Here is a 19,669-nt window from a genome sequence, read left to right as displayed (position 1 = left end):
GGTCAAAGCTCCTCAGGAGTGGCATGGCTAAGGCTGTTTGGGGTTTTATTCCTCTTCTCAGCTCTCTGTTCTTGAATTCAGGTAGGCACAAACCTTAATTTTGCTCTCAGTTGCATTAATGAAATGTTATGCTTCCTTGCTGGTCTGCCAACACACTTGGAAGTTCAGCTCAGCTCAGCTCCCAGCACTGGATGTGTGTTCAAAGCTGACCAGTCTGGTCCTGTTACATTCTGCAGAGTTCGGGCAGAATTAAGTCTCACAACAGTGAGTGAACAGGAGCCAGGCTAACCCAGGCACTTAACCGAACACTACAGTTTTTAAGATTGAGAAGTATTAAGTCTACGAATGCCATTTGATCTGTGCCAGCCGCTTTCTGTGTGCCCTGGGCTGCCCATCTATGTAGCATTGTATTTCATCATACCAGCCTACTTGCACTGCCTCTGCTGACTGAACACTGCCAGCAAGTCACAACTTGACATAAATCCTGCCTTGAAGAGGCCAACATTTGCCAGTGTTCTCAGTCCAGACTGGCATATTGGCAATGGAGGGGACCTTCTCAGGAAGGCCAAGCTTGCCAATCTCCTGGCACTTCAGAAAACCCGGTGATCAGAGACAGCAAAGCTACACCATCCCACTAGAGCAAGTTAGAAGGCCATTTCAGGGTCAGGCCAAATCTGGCACCCCAGAAAAACATGTGAAGAACAGCTATCTTTTTAAGATGTTTTTGAAAGTGTTTTATCTTTCAAAAGATAAAAGGAGACTTTCTGCATTGATTCAACACAATTTCTCTATTGGCTCTTTGATAGGCAAGTGCAGGGGGAATTTTATTGTAGTGAAGATTTTGAAGATACCCAGCTGAAACTTGACAGGATTAAGGTCCTCTAAAGGATCTACCATCTCTTCTATTTTCATCCTCTTTAGCCAAAAAACAAGCCAGCTGCAAGTGTTTGCTGGGTCCTCATTATTTTTTTCAAGTGTGCTTTTGGGCAGATAAGCTGGGCTGGCTGTTATATCAGTTTCCTGCAGGTTGCTTGAATGAATGTGGTTTTAATGGAGTTTTAAACATTTGTTTCTATTATTTTTAACTTTAGTACAGTTGCCATTTTGAGCATTATTCTTTGATGGAAAAGAGAAGGATAAATTCAATAAAGAAATAATACCTGTCCATCAAATGCAATAAAACCTATAAAAACATTGAAAAATTGTGAATACAAACCCAGTTATAAGTAAGGAAACACAAAGAATTTTAAAGCAATTAAAAGATGTTAGAAGCTTGTGCATGGAGGCAGGATTAAACTGGGGTGGTGGGGTGGCATGGATACATTTATGGAGGTCTCTTGTATTCCTGCCATTCTACCATTACTAAAAGCAGCTTCTGACCAGGAGCCACCTCTCTAAAGGCCTCAGAAGAAGAACCCATCACATGGAGGTTCCTGTGGGAAAAGTCTGTGGATCAGATACCTGACTGCCAGCTCATTTACAACAACAGCAACCCAGACACTTGTGGATTCTCCAGATATCATCGGTTAACTTGTTTCACTTTCCGACTTAGAAATGGGGAACAGCAGCCCCAAAACATCATGTTGTGCAATGCTGGAGTGACCAGCAGATGGCACATGGCATTGTGAGGATCATTTGCTGCTGCTGCTTCAGCATATCTTGATCCTTTCTCTGAAGGCTGCTACATGACTATCATCCCACCTGCGCTTCAGTTACTGCAACAGAACGGATACTAACATGGCAACAAATCTAATCAAGTGGTATGCACATATTTATTGTCAATCCTGAAAACCTTTCACACAACAAGAAATCACTTCAGAGCTTGCGGCTACATTGTTCTGCTACTGCAGCTGCTATTCGTTTCAGGCACTGAAAGGCATGGAGACTCTGAAGCATCAGGTTTTCCGGTTGGTATACTTAGAACTGGAGAATGAGGGCGCCCAATGCCCTGCTCTTCTGAATATATTGCTGCATTTTCTGATTTCTCGGACTCTGCGCTTTTCCTTCTTTCTCCTTGAAAGTCCGGTAGGGAGGATGACTCTGTCACCTGGCTTGACCTTTCCCCATTGTCTTGCATTGAAGGCTTCAGGTGCTGGCCTCTGGATTTTGTCTCAGCTGCTTGGGTTTCATTTAAGAAGGGTTCCTGGGCATGGCTGCTTCTGTCAGCTGACGGTTCAATCCCACTGGGCATTACAAAGAAACGATCAACTGAAAGGGGCAGTCTATGGCCAAATAATCCATCTGGAGCCTCACAAACTCGAAATGGTTTTGGGGAGGGTATGTTATCCACAATTATTCTACCTTTTTTGAGCCTTTCTTTATTTTCAGTTAATGTTTTTTGCCAAAAATCTGGAAGGGAGGTTTTTATTCCTGAAACCCCAGTTGAGGGACTGTGTTCTATATTACCTATAGGTTTTTTTCTACTCTCCATAAGAATGTCTTTGTTACGCTTGGACATATTTTGCAGAATATTTTTCTCAGTTACAGCATGCCTGGTAATTGTTTTAGTAACATGTCCATTGGTTTTCTGAACCAATGATGTCCCTTTCTGATCATTTGCAGAAAGATTACATAGTTCTCTTCCCAAAGATAAAATCTGAATGGTGATACGCTTTGGCTTCCTAGAAAAACTGGGTTTTTTCTTCGTCTTTGCACTTAGGTTAGAAGAAGGATATTTTTTATTTTTTATTATTTCAATGGAGTCATTATAGTTATTTTGTAGAACTGGGTTTAAGAGCATGCATGCTTCATTACCCTGATTCAAATAACCAAATATCTTCTTTCCATATAACAAAAGCCACTGATTCCAAACAAACTTCCACCTGTATCTTTCATGGTGACAAAAGATGGGAAATGTTTCACTCATTTTCTAGAAAAAAAGAGAGAGGTAATGAAACTTTTACAGTATATTAACTGGATGGACACAACTCTTCCATATACTTATGGAGAGCTCATATTGACACCTAAGCTTGCTATATCTCTTGAAATAATTTGAAACAGTATCTATCACCTATTTCTTAAATTCTTGAAATCACATTCATATAATGACTTTCAAGAAGTTCAGATTGACATCCAGACTCACATCAACCCTGCAATGGAGATTAAGCTATAAAACAGTGTTTGATCCTAAGCCATAGGTTGAACTTCATAGATAGCAACTGTCCACACTTGGATTTTTCACATATAAATCCAGCATTCTCAGCCCTACTGCTATAATAGTTGGATGTTTGCAATTTTGGTAAAATGTTTTGTTTATCAAAAGCAAAGTAAGTTAGTCATTTGTGGTGAAAAAACAGTACTTTGTAACTGAAATCTTCTGATTTGTAATCTTACTTAACTACAGTATCTGGAGAGTAGAGAAAAAGGCAAAATCTGATTTAAAGACTAAATATTCATCACCAGGATGTGCAAATTTTCAACAGAGCTTTGCAATGAAGAAGACTTGAGAAAGAGCCCCCTCAAAGTTGTTTTGCAAAGGCCTGTGGTCTCTCCCCATATGTAAGAGCAAAGTAATATAGCCATAATGCTTCACTATGCATCTTACGTGAAACCACTTTGGTGCAAAGCCTTTTCTGCTTATGGAAACTGCCACTTGATGCTCAAAAGCAGGGTGAAGTTTCAAGGAGAGTCACATTGTCTCCATGGAGCCTAGCTTTGCCAGGCTGAGGCAAAGCCACACCACTTTAGGCCTATTTATAACCCATTTTTCAACTATAAATACCTTCTAACACACTCCAGTTAACCCAAGCCCCAGCAGCAAATTTACATATCATAAATTGGTACAAATCGTCACACATATTTATTCAGAATCTGAAGTCCAGTTGATTTCCCGGCAGGGTTTAAAGTGAGGCTGCAACAATTGAGCAGGACCTACACTGGGCCCCAAACCACTGAAGAACTATCATGCCCATTAATTCATTCCCTAATCAGTTTTGCACTCCAATTTTACTAAAGATTCCCCATTTAATAACTTTCATAATGCCAACCCACAATCTCCAACTTGATTTCTTGTGCTAATGTAAGTAACGTGCATCTTTCAGTAGTAGCACCCCACAAATAAAACTGATCATGCTTCAGCTTTGAAACACATCTTCAGTATTGGGTTCATGAAAGTTATTGGTGCCAAAAAAATAAAATCTATCATAAACACAGGTAAAATGGGATTTTTGTGATAAAATGTCATTGGCCTACAAAAATTTAACAATTAAGATTAAAGAACGAAGGGTAAGAAAATAACACATTACCTCTAGATTTTGCCATTCTACTTTTATACGGCCAGCATTGATAATTTTGGCATTTGGATTTTCTAGTTCATCTTTAACGCTCAGAGGTATAGATATTTTCTTTTTTACAACACTTTCATCGTCATGGATAAAGCCAGCCAGAATCCTTTGTCCATCATTAATTAAGTCATCATTGGGAAGATTGGCTTTCCTTTAAAACAAGAACATTAATAATCAGTAGACACCCAACATTGAAATGAATGTATTACTAGGACTTAATTCTTAGTCCCTGCTTAAATTGCGAGTAAAAACCATGGCAGTTACAACCCTACATGAGCCAATATGCTCTGGTCACCACTCAGCTGGGCTACTGGAACATACTCTACATGCAGCTGCCTTTGGAGGCAACCCAGATTCTACAGCTAGGAGAAAATGCAGTAGTAGACTCTGTTAACCCATCAAGCTAGAATAAGAATCTATTTTGAAGGCACTACATTGGTTGCCTCTTGGCTTTTGAGCCCAACTGAAAAAAAGTTTTAAATCCCTAATGTGGCAAAGCATCAGGATATATCAGGCAACCCCTTGCAAGATTCTAATCTGCTGGCCTGGTCCAGTCACCAAGAGAGAGCCTGTTTCAACTTCCTTGTGAAGTTTATGGGGCCTTGACCATAGGACAGTTCCTGAACTTCAACTTCCAGTATCCTCAATCAGCTAAGAAAAAGTGAGGATGCTGAGTATTGAACAACATCTGGAAAGATACAAATTCCCCAGCCATCTTTTGAAGAGAGAAGTTTCATTTCTTTCTTCAAAAGATATTTGCCATGTTCAATATGTTACAGCAATACATAGGGAGCATGTCATCTATAAATTGTCTTGTTTTCTCTTTTTTATCAGAAAGTGCTTTTTATGTGCATTTTTATAAACGGACAGCTCCCACTGTACAAATAATATCAGAAACAGGAATATCTTGTCACGTTGTATGAATTAGGAGAAAAGCATACAATTAAAAATAATGAGGCCTTGGGGTCTCAAGATGACAGCTCGTTGGAGAGGCAATGGAGTTGCTTCAGTGGAGATATTGTTTCAAATTTCCCCTTTCCTAACTGTAAAAAAAAAATGTTCTTAACCATCATTAATTCTCAAGAATCTGGCAGAACAGCAATTTTCCTTTAGTGGGAGTGAATCCAGAAAACTATACAATCTTCAAGATTTTACACCTTTCTCTGAAAGCCATCTACAGTTCTGTAGTAGGTGGTGACCAATAACAGCCAACTAAGCTGAACTTTCAGCTTTTAATTAAAGTGTCCATTTATTTTCTCTTTCATTATATCTCTTTTAAACTTCTCTATTTGATTTTGCGATTTACAAGTATATGTTTCTATGATTTGAGGACTCTAACTTCTCAAGCTGACTCTATTGGTTTATTTTTTCCTTTTGACTGATCAATTGTTTAATAGTTTTTTATAACAGCTTTAGAACTACAATATGTCCTTATAAGAGGGATAAGGACAGTTATGAATTATAATTGATCAACATACATAAAAAGGATTTTTATGAAGGGAAGACAGTCCTTCTTTGATTTTGTTTTATTATTTTTCCTTTTTGTGAGAAATCCAAAGAGACGTGAATTGATAAAAGACTACATGTTCAATATAATTGTACCAATGAGAATTTTATCAATCTGGAAACAAGTATTTTGGTTATTATCCTTTGTGCCTTATTTGGATTTGCTTTCTGACAACCATCAGCCTTGTTTAGATGTCTGTTATCAGACTGACTTCTATGTCTTTCTTTTTTTAACCGCAAGAAGGAGCTCCAACATAAGGAATGTCTAGTTGTGGTTTTCAACCTAAGGACATTTGGACTCAGGAAATGCTCAGTTTTTTTGTATAAAGAATTACAGTATTTTAAAAGTTTATTTTAAGAGTTTAATGGGTATAGCTAGGGTGTAGCCTTAAGACCTGAAATTCCTTCAAGGGCTTCCTTTATTCATTTTTGCTTCATATCTGGATCATTAATATAATATCTAGGTGTTCTTAAACTTTTTTTTAATCTAATATCTTACTCTTAACTGGATAATTTGTTCCAGTCTTGCATAATGAAAAGACATGGGTAGGAGATGACACAGTAAAAAGAAAACAACAAAATCAGAAGAGCCCAGTCATAATCATTAACTGATTCCTCTGTTACTTTATCACAAATTAAAGTTCTTCTTACAGGTGAATTGTGTACAGTGGAAGATAATGTAACTAAATAAATTCAACAAAAGCAACAAGATTTGAACACAGAATTGCATTATTTTAAGGCTGACTTTCATGATAAATTAACAGCCAAATTAGAACATCCAGATAAAGATATTAAAGATTTGCAGACAGGACACAAGGAGCTGTTTTTAGTTCAGAGAAATTAAAGGACAGAGTTAAACAAGTTGGAAGCTGAACTAGAAATAGCTAAACAGAATTGCAAAAAAATAATTTGAAGTTTAATGGTATACCTGAAGATTTAGGAAATAAGATTTTAATAGGGAAATGGAAAACTTACTTAAAACTTGTCTTGACCTGGATATGAAGGAAACTTTGGACATTCAAGAAATTTAAAGAATAAATTCATAGACGGCATGTAGAAAAAAAATTGCTACATACATAATATATACAATATATATTATGGTGGGGGATGTTGCTGGAAAGGTTGAGCAAAGAACACCGGCAGTGTTGATAAAATAAACCTTAATTTTGTCCTGAAAGAAACACATCATAAATTACACTTGAATTCAGGGCTCAGCTAATTAATCCCAGAGCTACTGCTTGTTCACATTCTGAAGTGAAATCTGGCATTGCAGCTTTCTACTGTAAGTCAGTAGAAAACTGATGTTTAAAGTATGGAAATTCTTCAATATTTACTTACATGTGTAAATAAATTAGGGGCTTGCAGGGTTGGTTCTCTCCCTCTGCCCCAGAAAGGGGGAATTTAAAGAAATTCTTATTTTAGGCTGTGTTCCAGGGACTTTATATCATATCCTTGCCAATTACATTCCTCGAATGAGGGATGGGGGGAACACTCAAATATTTCCACCAGTAAATGTATAAAAATGAAGAAATGAGCTAATGTGTGACTATCTCATTTTTAAAGAAAGAAAATATACACTTTTTTCTAGTTATGGTTAATTACCTTTTATCCAGGCCAATTGATGACAAATGAACACTTGTACAGAATTTGAATTTACTTTACCTTCTCAGACCTTGAGTAGGTTCCCTTCTGGCCTCAGCATAAATAGCAGATTGATCTGTTATGTCATCTGAAATAGCAGTGGTTTTATGATGTCTCAAAAATGCAGCGCCATCAGCAAACAGACGCTGTTTGTCTCACACACACAAAAATGCCTACTGTAATAATTTCGGTTAGACATTTCTCATCCTGTTGCCTTTTATATATTTTGGACAAGTCCCTGTGACTTGCAGCCAGCACAACTCTTGGTTGAGAATTAAAGGGCCTGAATTCTAGCCTACCCAGATGGAAACTAGGTTGGGGAAAACTGCCTTATTATTGGATGGACTTGGAAAAAAGTGGAGAAGATATAACTAAAGGGAAGCATAACTATGATTAAGAGATTGACCTGGATGCTGATCCACATGCTAGAGCAGTGGTTCTCAACCTTGGCAGCTTGAAGATGTGTGGACTTGAACTCCCAGAATTCCATCCTGGCTGGGGAATTCTGGGAGTTGAAGTCCACACATCTTCAAGCTGCCAAGGTTGAGAAACACGTGTTAGAGCAATGTCCAAACTACAAGCTGCTTACCCTGTGGAGCTGGTGAGTCACAAAGGCAGCTTCAGGCCTATGCTGCATTTATCAGCATTTTAGGATTAGGCTGATTCACTTCTGTGCTCATCATATTATAATCCAGAATGAACTCTGCCATTCTGGAGAAATACGTCTTGGTTGTCATCTTGTTTACTCTGTTTGAATCAGTCACTAGGAAATTGGAAGTCCAACTGTTCAACATTATGAGTAACATTTGAACGGAAGAAAATAAGTTATGAGTAACAGTTGAACTGAAGAAAATAAGCATTAGCCTTGAGAAATAGTTTATTTCTTTTTTTCTTTCTCTCTCTCTTCTCTGATCCACTTCTTGTTGTGACTGACTCCTTTATTGCAAACTTTGCAGCCTATTATTACTTATTCTTGTAATAAAGTTGCAAGCAGCAAACGTATTTGCATCAATTTTGCATGTTGGAATAGATGATTAACAAAATATTATTATGCCTGTACGTTTGTTTTAAATCCATCAGTCATAGAAAATAAAGTATCCTGAAATACATTGATCTTAATCCAAATACTATTTGTTCAGGAACCCGAGCTAATTTTTTCAGCTTTTGAAGTTCAGTCTTAAGATGTACAATGCTAAAACCATTCTTTCAGCTGAATTTGATACCTGAACTGGTTCTCCCACTTTAGGATTCCTGAGATCTATGCATTATTTAAATTCATTTGCTGTGATTCATAATGAGTATTTATTTTCTCCAACCTTTTCTCTCTGTGGTAGATGTCTCTCCATCCCAGCTACTGCAGGTTTTTGCAGGTAACCGATTCGGCTGGAAAAGATGTGCAACATAGGTTCAAAATATCACCACTGGTGGAGATGCTGCCCAGTGTAAAGTTATTGGGCAACGGTGCTCTCACACATCAGGAAAGAGTGCCATGAATGGCCATTGTTCATTAATGTTATGGCCATCTTGTTTGGTGTTATGGGCAGGGAAGCCATGCGCATGTGATCCAATGTGATGAACCACTTATGTGATCCAACTCATGTGATCCATTGTAGGGCTCTCTGCAGTTCCCCTCCTTCAGCTTCCTTCCTTTACTGACAGTGGCTTTCATCAAAGTCTATCGGCACGGATTTTCATTACAACAGTTATCAACCTGTACAAAACAAGGCAGCCCTTTTTGATATTCAACTTGTCTTCCTATGGGAAAATTGTATGACTCTTTTCCAAGTATTTCTGATATGCCAGATCCTGATTTGCAAGAGAGTTAATTTTAAAATGGCATTTTTCCAAACACACACTTGAATATACTCTCTTACATAATTGCATAAGCCGGTGTTGAAATGGCTATATTAGAACAAAGGCCCTGTATACTGTTATTTTCTGTTTGTTTACAGAGCTTGCTGAAAGTGTTCATTATCTGTTAATATTCTGTTTCACTGGTTAGTCATCAGATTTTTATCTCTCTCTCTCTCCCCTTGCTGTCTCCAGTTAATCTGGCCATAGCAAAGTTAATGAAAGCTTAACTGCTAGAATTTAAATCAGATTGTTACAGTGTGTTTTTTTTTTCTTTTAGTGTCAACTGCTCCTGGATTAAATGGGTAATTTTATCTCAGCTGCATTTTTATGATGACAATCACTCTATGTATTAATTCTAATAACAGATAAAACATTTATCTATGCAGGGGCATCCGCTGGGTACGCTCAAAAGTGTCAGGAGGGCGGCCATGACTGCAGAGCTTTGATCACACCATTATAGCCACCATCTTGACTTTTTTGACCATACCCTGCAGACACCCCTTTATCCAGGCTTTTATGCCTAAAATATATTTGGGTCAAAAAGGTTTTAATTTGATGTTATGCTCTTCTTGGAAGGGATAGGCAGATGCTGAGGAGTATCTCTGAGGTGATCTCTGAGGAGATACCAGTAAAAACTTCAACCATTTCCTTCTACACAGGAAAGGAGATGAAAGGGAGAGATCTTACGGTTATTGCTAACTTGTTATAAGAAAAAAACAAAACTCTTTGCCCTTTTGAACATACTACTTTATACCACTACCTTTTCCTTCAGGAAAGAAATCCAAAATGTACTCTTTTTACCCCAGATAGTGTAATATGGGAGAGCCAGTTTAGTATTTAAAGGCACTAAGCTGGAAACCAAAAGACTGTGAGTTCTAGCCCTGCCTTAGGCACAAAGCCATCTGGGTAAATTTGGGCCAGTCATACACTCTCAGCCCTAAGAAGCAGACAATGGCAAACCACATCCAAAAATTGTATGGAGCAGGGTCACTTTCTCTTGAGACGTGCAGTACCTAAATTTGAAATATAAATAAAAATAAATAAATAAAATCAAGACCGATGTGAAGACACAAAACAGAAGGATGGCATAATCAGAGGTAAAACTGTACCACTTCAGCAAACTTCCTTAAGTATAAAACAAAAAATGCAGAGTAAAGAAGCAATTCATATTATCTTTGTGTATGCATGCTTTATAACAATATGTGGGGTGTAAGGGAGAGAGTGCACTGATTAGAAATATGCCACTGTGTATAATACAAGTTCGAATACTGCAATTATGTGAAGAATTAATCAGGAGTTTCAGTTCAAAGGCAGTTTGATTAATTCTTGGAATCAAATTAGTTTTCTGAATTGGATCATTGATCCAGATCAAATTATTGAATTAAACTTGTCCCTGAATTGATCTGAAGAGTGATAGCCTTTACACATGTGCTGAAAGGCTCTTTTCCTAAAAGAGATTGTCTGAATCAACAATCTTATTCAAAAATTTGAATCAAATCAACCTAGAGACCCAAATCAAATCAATAGTTCAAATTGGATTGCTTTGATAATCAATTCTAAACAATCTGAATCAGATCTGACTTCATCTGCATTTACTAAATGAGTACCCCTCCTGACTCTCTATAGAACATTAAAAGTGGAGGACTCTGTGTTTTCTTTGGAAGTGTTCACATTGGCTCAGAGAACAGACAAGGATGATATGGGGGAAATCTAGGGATCATCCTAGGGAAATAATGGAGGTAGCAAACAATTTGTCTTCTGATAAATTATTTTTTAAATGACTAGCCATTTGTGTGATTGACCATAACAAGTTTTTAGATTTCAAATGTCCCCTGTTGCATCAAAATTTCCTCTGCACTGTGTGTTGGAGATTGAAATGTTCTGCATATTTGTGTGAATATTCTTGAAAGCATGAATCTGATCTGAGTAATGATTACTGAAGTAGCTTTTTATAATTATAGCAGGAAGAAGATTTACTTAGAGGAAATGCATTCTAGGGATAGGCGGGGCCTAGCACCTAGCTAAATACATCCTACCAGGAGAGTCCAAAAGTACGTGCTCTGTGGGTCTGATGGCTGACCTCAGATTAGCAATCTCTTAGATAAAGAGAGAGCACAGAGTAAATCCTTAGCTCTCTCTTACTATGGGGTCAGTAAGTCATAAGGTGCTGAAGAGACAATGCCAATGGATTTGGACTTGCAGCACTGTGTCCTCAAGATACTGCCCCCTTATAGTAGTGAGATTTCACTTGTCCTCCAACCAAAAAGCTTCCCTAAGGTCTTCTAATATAAGCACTGACTTTAAGGTTTTTTCTCCCTGCCTCAGAATGTACTTCTTCGAGTTTTGTTTTTTTTCCTTCCAAGGCTTCTGCTGATCTGCATTTAATGCTTTACTAGCTCCCTCAACTGCTATCCCTGTTAGTGCAATTTTCCCTCCAAACCACCTTTCCATTGATTGATGGCATGATTTTGGGGTTCAGTACACTGCATTTACCTTTTAGCTGTTGGGAGGTGAACAACATTATTTGGACCTGCAAGTAGTCTCTAGCTTAGAGATATCTAACTTATCTCTAAGTCACATTGTAACAATAATGTGACAATGCTTAGGGTAAAACTAAGGTTTTAGATGAATTTGAGGCACCCTGGGCAAAATGTCCCAAAATGACCAATACTATCCTTAGCATTAGCATGGATAACCTAGTCTTATGTCCACTTTATCTTATTATGAATCTTTATGTGGAAGCATTGATTGAATGAAGCCATGGTGGATTGTACTACTCTATATCTATGGGCCTACCTGGGGAAATAATGACATATGGAAGATTATCCCCTAAAATGGAAGAGGCAGAAATGGCAAAAAGCATGATTTAAATGAAATGAGAGAAAAGGTGAAACAAAACTGACATATCCCTTTAGGTAACTGGCTACCAAAAGAAAAAAAATCCATGTTTAAAAAGTAATTTCACCAAATATTCTCCTAGTTTGTTGTAATTGTGTTAGATATTATTTATTCTTTTATCATCTTATGTGATTATGAGATTGTGTTTTGTAAGTTGATTTGAATCTTTAAGATTTGCTAAAAAAAATAAATAAATTAAATCTCAACTCAAGGAACGAGAACAAAGGGCACGTATACGGACACGTGTGATAAATTCTGTGGCTTTCAAGAAAAAAAGGTATGAAATCCCCAACAGTGTGACTTACATCTGATAGTGTTTCTGGTATTTTCTGAACTTTTGAGGTGGAAAAAGCAGGTTTTTGCTTTGACTTCTGTTTCAGGATTATGAAGCTTCCATCTGCGGTCTTCAGGTTACCTTTTAGAAATACATATGAAAATAAAAGCCAGAATGAAACAAGAATAAATATCACACAGTATAAATGCAGAGAGCCATTAGGAAAAAACAAGGTTAGGCCTGCCTTAAAGAGGGCACCTCTACATAAGCAGTAGGCAGACTTCAGGGGATCCATGTACTTAGATGGGGAAAAATTGCAACTTTATTTTCACTTAAGCATTTAAATATGTTTTTCTGAGAAGGAATCCGCAGGTTTTACAGATTCTCAAAGAGGTCCATGGCACAAAAACATTAAGAACCCTTGATTGAGTGAATTATATGATCCCAGGCAACTGTGATTTATTGCATAAATCATGGTTAAGTAAACGATGGCTGAGAATGATTTGAAAAGCCAGCTATAGATTCCCAGTTGAAAACCTTACTAAATAAATATAAATTAATACATCTTTTAGGTCATTTGTCTTACATTTCAGATAGTTTGGAGCACTAGATGGTCTCACAGCAGATTTGCCAGAATAATTATTCCTAGGTAAATGTGTTGATAACTCAGGCCTTGAAGTACTAGAAAGATCATAGCTGTAAAATACAAGATGGCTTAACATAAATGTCCTGCAACAGCTCAAGAAAAGAACTTCAATAATTTGTGAACTTTTAGGGCACGTACACATGCATGGAATTACTTTCTGAAGTTTTTACATGCTTCTGTACATAAGTTTTATTTATATTGTATTGTATTGTATTGTATTGTATTGTATTGTATTGTATTGTATTGTATTGTATTGTATTGTATTGTATTGTATTGTAGTGTATTATATTATATTATATTATATTATATTATATTATATTATATTATATTATATTATATTATATTAGGAACTCGAAGAGTATATATAGTTCTCCCTCCTCCTCTTTCCCCCCATAACGACAATCCAGTGAAGTAGGTTGGACAGAGAAAGCATGACTGGCCCAAAGTCATCTAGTTAGCTTCTGTAGCTGAAGGTGGACTAGAACTTGGGACTCTAACAGATTAACCAATCAAACATTTTAACCACTACATCACACTGACAAATAAATTGTGCAGGGGATACAACTATCTTCCATTAGGATTGTGGCTCTATTTGTAGGCGGTCAACTTTTCAGTGCCTACTCCTCCACCATACATAATAAGGCACCCTGCTATGCAGTGAGCCTCTACAATAAGAGAAAGTCTGTCTGATATCAGAGAAGGAAAGAGATGCACTCTTGGAAGCAACAGGTAGTCCTCGCTTAAAGATGACAATTGGGACTGGCAGCTCTGTTGCTAAGCAACACATTCATTAAGCGAGACATCACATGACTGCGATGGGTTTACAGTGTCATTTCCACTGTGGTCATTAAGCAAATCATCCACGGTCGTTAAATGCAACATCACGTGACAGCAACTTGAGATTTTACTGCCAGATTCTTCATTGACTTTGCTTGTCGGAAGCTGACTGTGAAGCATGCAAATGGTGATCATGTGACTGCAGGACACTGCAACAATTGTAAACCTCCGCCAGTTGTGAAATGCCTGAATCTCGATCAAGTGACTGCAGGATGCTGCAATGGTTGTAAGTGTGGGGACTGGTCATAACAGTACTTATTCAGTGCTGTTGTAACTTTAAACAGTCACTAAACAGGGCAGTCATTAGCGAGGACTACCTGTATTTCTTATTGGAAAGTGTAGACACGGTGCTTTTACTGAAAGATAAACAAGTGGGGGAAGCACAGAAAAATGGATCAGCTGAATCTTTCTCCTTGACATGCTACTTTTGCAAAGAAGGGTGCTGGGGAGGAAGATACACAAACACTGGATTTCTCTTATAACAAGAAATAATAGAACTCTTGAAAAAAGTTATCACTAGCTCCTATTGCATGTATGAACTAACTTCCTATGCTCAGAGATCTATAGTATTTTGTTTTTCAGAGAAACTTGAGAAGGAAGGTCAAGCTGTGGTATGAAACAATCACTTCACATAATTCCACTTCTACATCGGCTCTGTTTTCATTCCCCAAACTCTCAAAAACAGTGTGAAGGCAATCCACATCTGTCTTCATTTCTGCTGATTTGAAATGCTGAGAATAAGGAACAAAACTGTTGCCCGACTGCAAGCTTCTCTAGGTCCTGCAGCAACAATTATCACCACTTCACCTTAAAAAGAAAAAAAGGTTAAAAGAAAAAGAAAATTGAAAGTAGTCTGGTGCTTTGCAAACCAGTTCATCCAATGGTGATGGATGTGAAGATGAAAATTCATGAACTCTTTTGCAGTGGTTCTTGTCTTTTCTGTCAGGACGTGTCCAAAGGCTGGTTTTGGGAGAACACTGCCTGAAACCAAGATCTCTGACCTGTGGTGATCCTCCGAGTTCTATTCTGTCTCCTGTACTGTTCAACATCTACGTGAACGGCCTGGTGGAGGTCATTCAGAGCTTTGGATTACAGTGCCATCATAATGGATGGCACCCAGCTCTGATGCTCCCTAATTCTAAGTAAGCAATCCGTGCCCTTGAATGGAGCTTAACCTCAATAATGGGGTAGGTGAAGTAAAACTAGCTGAAATTAAATCCAAACAAGGCAGAGATGTTACTGGCAAGGAAAAAGTTGGCCTTTGGAATTATGGTGAGAGTTATTCTGGTTGGGGTTGCATTCCCTCAGAAACAGTAGTTTTGCCTTTTGGAAGGCTCCTTGACCTCAAGCTGTTACTAGGTTTGCAAAAGGACCACGTTCATACAGTTACGGCTGGTGCATAAACTGCAACATGTTCTGAGCTAGTCAGCCTCAACAAGTTATCAGTGCTTTGGTTACAATCCACCTTGACTACTGCAAAGTGTTTTTTGGGGGTTACCCTTGAGAAACACCTGGATACCACAATTGGTGCAGTGGCTGCTGACTGATACATGGCACAAGAATCATAAGATGCCTGTATTTCTCTGGAACTCAGTGCTCTCACAGGAACACCAAACAACTTGAAGAAATACATCAACTGATTGCAGATACAAGCAATAGTGATGGTGAAGAGTAGTTTCTCCAAAGGCTGAGAATCTGGTTCTATATGGATGCACACCTGACAGTTCCTTCTTCTCCTTTTGCAATGGACTGCTTGCATTCCTTTTACAGTGGTACCTCGGTTCACGAACTTAATTCATTCCACGACTCTGGTCGTGAACCGAATTGGTCATGAACCAAATCAAATTTTCCCATAAGGTTCAATGTAAATACAGTTAATCCATTCTGACCCCTACGAATGTGGTTGCCAACCAATTTTGGTTGCCAACCGAATCAAATTTTCCCATAAGGTTCAGTGTAAATATGGTTAATCCATTCTGAATCATATGTATTTTTTTTTAAACCACAAAAATATGAAACAAAGTACAGTACAGTACAGTATGAAGAGAGAGAACACTAACCTTGCTTGAAGCGACTTCTGGCGTGGAGGACAGGAAGGCGGGTGGGGAGGCGGTTATTGTTTGGAGGGAGAGTCCCCCTCCCTACAGGAAGCCACGACCACGTGTCAGAGCAGGGAAAATGGCCACGGGTCATGTTCGTCACCCAATGAGGAGTTCACGAACGGAAGCAAAATTTTGCGAACGGTGCTGTTCGTGAACCAAATTGTTCGTGAACAGAAGTGTTCATGAACCGAGGTACCACTGTATTATGCTGGTTGCTTGGTGAAACCTGGTCTGTCTTTACAAACACATCAAGTCTGTCAGCTTTCCTGCCCTGCCAGCGCCAACCATCCCAAGTCCTGAAGACCAGCAGTTATCTTCAGGGCACATTCAGAGTATTGATACTAACTACAGAACACCTCTCCGACTGTGCACGTGCCTGGCTGCTTAGCTCAGTAGGGAAGGCTCTTTTGACTGCCTGGGAGATGGGAAGGGTTCTTTCATTGCTTAGCTCCCTAGCAGTGGGAGATGCTCCCTGGGGAGATGTGCCTGGGGCCCCCTCCCAGAATTTAGGAAGATCATGAAAAACATCACTTCCTCCAAACTTTTAATTGTTAATTTACTTCTATCTGATTTAATTGTTCTAATGTTATTTTACTTTATATTTTATATTTTTTTAATCACTGAAAGCTGCCTTGATTGTTGAAGAAACAGATAGGCAGAGATCAGATTTAATCAATTAATCAATCAATAACTTTTGTTGGTTTCATCCTGCTTCTTTTGTCTGGGTTACCGAAGAAGAACTGCCAAGTCATCAAGGCAGCAGTTCCCTTAAAAGAGCCAGGAGGAGGGCTAAAGCATGAGTTCTCTCCAATAAGGAAACAGCCACAGAATGTTCTTTCCTCCGCCAAAAAACCTAGTTTCACAGTGATTGCAACTATTTTTTTTTTAATTTAGTAAATTTACATTCCACTTTTCTGCTTATGTAAGCACTGCCTGAGCAGTACATTGCAGCTGAACCAGAAATATATCAGCTCAGTTCTAGAGTACTGTTGATATCCTGGAAACATGGAACAGTAAATTGCTCTTTACAATGCTGTGGAATTCTTGTGTCATCTTTCCTCTTGGATCCCAGGCTTTAGCATCTCTAGCAGGTCTCTCAAGGGGAAACAGCTTTGTAGTTACCTTCACAAGAACTGCTCAGATATTAGTTTTATTTGCACATGACCACAAACATGCACATGGTACAAAGTGAATGTGTGCATGGGGTGTTTGTGTACAAGCCGTTTAGTTTATATCACTTTTGCATGGAGTGGGAATGAAGGAATCTTTATTTCTCCAGGACCTTTCCAGCAGCTTTGAGTGAAGTGGTGATTCTTGGCTTCTTTTATTCAGCTTGGTGATGTTGATTGTAGTGAAATTGACAGAAATGGAAATAGTGGAGCCATGGAACTACCCTGAGTTGTGTATATCTGTGTGTAAGTTAGCAAAGTGGGTGCCTTGCAGAAATTTAGTACAGTATGTCCCTTTCCACCCTTTAAACTCTGGAAAACCTTCCATAAAAATGGTATCCCCTACTTCTGAAATGTTGCTCTTGACATGCCACTCAACACTCAGTGTGGCTGTCAACAGAAGTTTGAAATGGGCAATACATGCCAAAACAGAAATACCTGCTAAGATCAGAGCAAAAGAGTCTCACCTTTTAGGCAGCAGAGCTGAACCCTTCTCTTTTTCTATAATGTGTAGGGTAGATGGAACTGCTGGAATATTTGATTTCATAGTTGTAGGTTCATAAAACAATTTAAAGTCAAATGTCAGTGGAGATCTCTGATAGGGATTTAACCGTAGTTTCCCAAGATTCCAATACTGGTTTTAAAAAAACACAGAGAGAATTCATTAGTATCTACTTTTGTGAATTCTTCATTTTCACTACTACGGAAAGCTCCAGGGTAGCATTTAAATTATTTACATTTATATACATGGCATGCGTGGTTAGCTATCATGTAAGTTCTTTTTTGACTAGCCCTAACAGGAAAGAGGCAGTCTGGTGTTCAAAATATCTTGGGATGATATTTAATGGCATAAACAAAGAATACACCGGTAAACAGCAAATTCAGACCACCCAGTGTCAAAATTGCATCCCAAGCAGAAGGGGGAGAAAAATTTCATTTTCTCTTCTGCATTCCCCAATATTCCAGGACAGATTTTGTGGGGTGTATGAGGAATCACAAGGGATGAGGACAGGAGTGTTCATAGAGTGTAGTCAAGAAATTCAAGATGGTGGCCATGACAGTGTGACTGAAACTCTGCCCATTTTTTTGGTGCAATCCACGTAAAAAAAACGCAGGGCTTCAATTGCACTGCTGTGGCCACCCTCTTGACTTTTTTGACCTCACCCTGTGGACATCGCTGGAGGAGGAGAAGAATCACTCCTTCCAATTCTGGTGATAAAGGTAATGCCATTGTTCAAATGGGAATCCACTTTTGGGACATTAGCTTTCTTCAGGAAAACTGAGAATTACTTTTATGTTTCACTCCACATTTCATTTATACACAGAGAGTGTGAATCAGTTCTTAGAATCATAATGAATCCAGGTTCCTGAGGTTTTCTTGAAGGTCATAGGAAAAAACATTCATTCTAAAACAATCACCACCGTTTCTACTGTATATTATCTCAAAAGTTACCTCAATCATGTCATATTTCCTCAGTTTTTTCTTCTCATAATGCTTCAAGGTGTCTATTTTTAGTAGCATTCTCTGAGCCATATTTATTCTTCGTTTTCTATAGAGAAGACAATTTTTTGATTCTGAAAGGAAAAAAATCAGATGAAAGTCTATTGTGCTAAGGAACAAAAAAAACGTTCCCCTTTTAGGGATTATTTTATGTAGTTAAGCTGGTCTAGTTGATGCCCTGTCCATGAAACTATGCAAGTAAATGTGCTAATCCCATAATGCTGAAATATGCAATCAAAGTAACGCAAGTATTTTATTTAAAAGAATGTCACCGGACATGCAGAATGTCTCTCTTACACCTTGAATCAGGTATGATGAAGGTAGAGACCAGAGTCTGCCTCTTAATTTTCATTTACTGTCTTCTTACCTGAGGGCTGACCCTCTCACATAACTCTTACTGGATGAGTTCCCTTGTAAGCTAATTACAGACATATGGCCTTTCTCCACATAAAGTGTTAAAAAGGGGATATGATCTCGCAACATCTGTCATCAAACAACGTATTATGGATTTGGAATGCCAAACTGATCTAGGCAGACCTCCTACACTGCCAGTGGAGCAGCACATAAGGTACTTTCTTCAACCTGCCTCACATCTCACAGAACTTCTACTCTGACAAGGTGAAGTGTCCTCCCTTCGGTGGTGCTAGAGGAGAAAGGTAAAAACAATCCCCTATCCAGAACAATGGTGTCCCTGTCAGGATGGGGAGGTAGAAGCAGCTGAGCATGCTCTCCTTTCCTGACAATATTATAGCCGTGTATGAAGCACCTCTGTTATACCACTGCTTGCGGACTTCCAGGTCATCCCAGGCATTCCTAAGCATCTTTCCTGTTTTCTGGTAAGTGCTCCACCATAAAGTATATGATCTACCACATTTTATGTGGTGGCATGTAACATCAGGAAGATGTTGGTTCCTCCAAAATGTCACCAATAACTGGGGGTTTTTTTCCTTCTCTTAAA

The 19,669-nt window shown here is 38.5% G+C and overlaps 1 protein-coding gene across 1 annotated transcript; it reads right to left on the bottom strand.

The window, feature by feature from the left end:
* Positions 1–1,766: 1,766 nt before the first annotated feature.
* Positions 1,767–18,744, bottom strand: CUNH1orf141 (chromosome unknown C1orf141 homolog). Its single transcript, XM_088153398.1, has 8 exons — positions 18,664–18,744; positions 17,678–17,844; positions 13,043–13,152; positions 12,488–12,597; positions 10,165–10,297; positions 7,452–7,518; positions 4,245–4,434; positions 1,767–2,869 (listed from the first exon to the last, which is right to left on the bottom strand). Exons 1-8 carry the CDS (start codon positions 18,742–18,744, stop codon positions 1,829–1,831), a joined length of 1,899 nt encoding a protein of 632 aa, XP_088009524.1. The 3' UTR covers positions 1,767–1,828.
* Between the last annotated feature and the right edge of the window lie 925 nt (positions 18,745–19,669).

The sequence above is a fragment of the Python bivittatus genome, unplaced genomic scaffold, assembly GCF_059951505.1.
Source record: "Python bivittatus isolate LINGU-HERP-01145 unplaced genomic scaffold, Pbiv_v1 ctg000700_np1212, whole genome shotgun sequence".
Lineage (NCBI taxonomy): Eukaryota > Metazoa > Chordata > Lepidosauria > Squamata > Pythonidae > Python > Python bivittatus.
Note: the sequence above shows the minus strand (reverse complement) of the source record. Positions and strands in the feature narration are given on the sequence as shown.

What these genes read in the sequence shown, in the direction of transcription:
- CUNH1orf141 (XM_088153398.1), bottom strand. Translation starts at nt 18,744, where the DNA reads ATGGCTCAGAGAATGCTACTAAAAATAGACACCTTGAAGCATTATGAG. An exon ending in TCAGCTCTGCTGCCTAAAAG is followed by an intron (nt 13,153 to 17,677) that starts GTGAGACTCTTT and finishes TGTATTTTACAG; the next exon opens with CTATGATCTTTCTAGTACTT. An exon ending in TGCTCCAAACTATCTGAAAT is followed by an intron (nt 12,598 to 13,042) that starts GTAAGACAAATG and finishes TATTTCTAAAAG; the next exon opens with GTAACCTGAAGACCGCAGAT.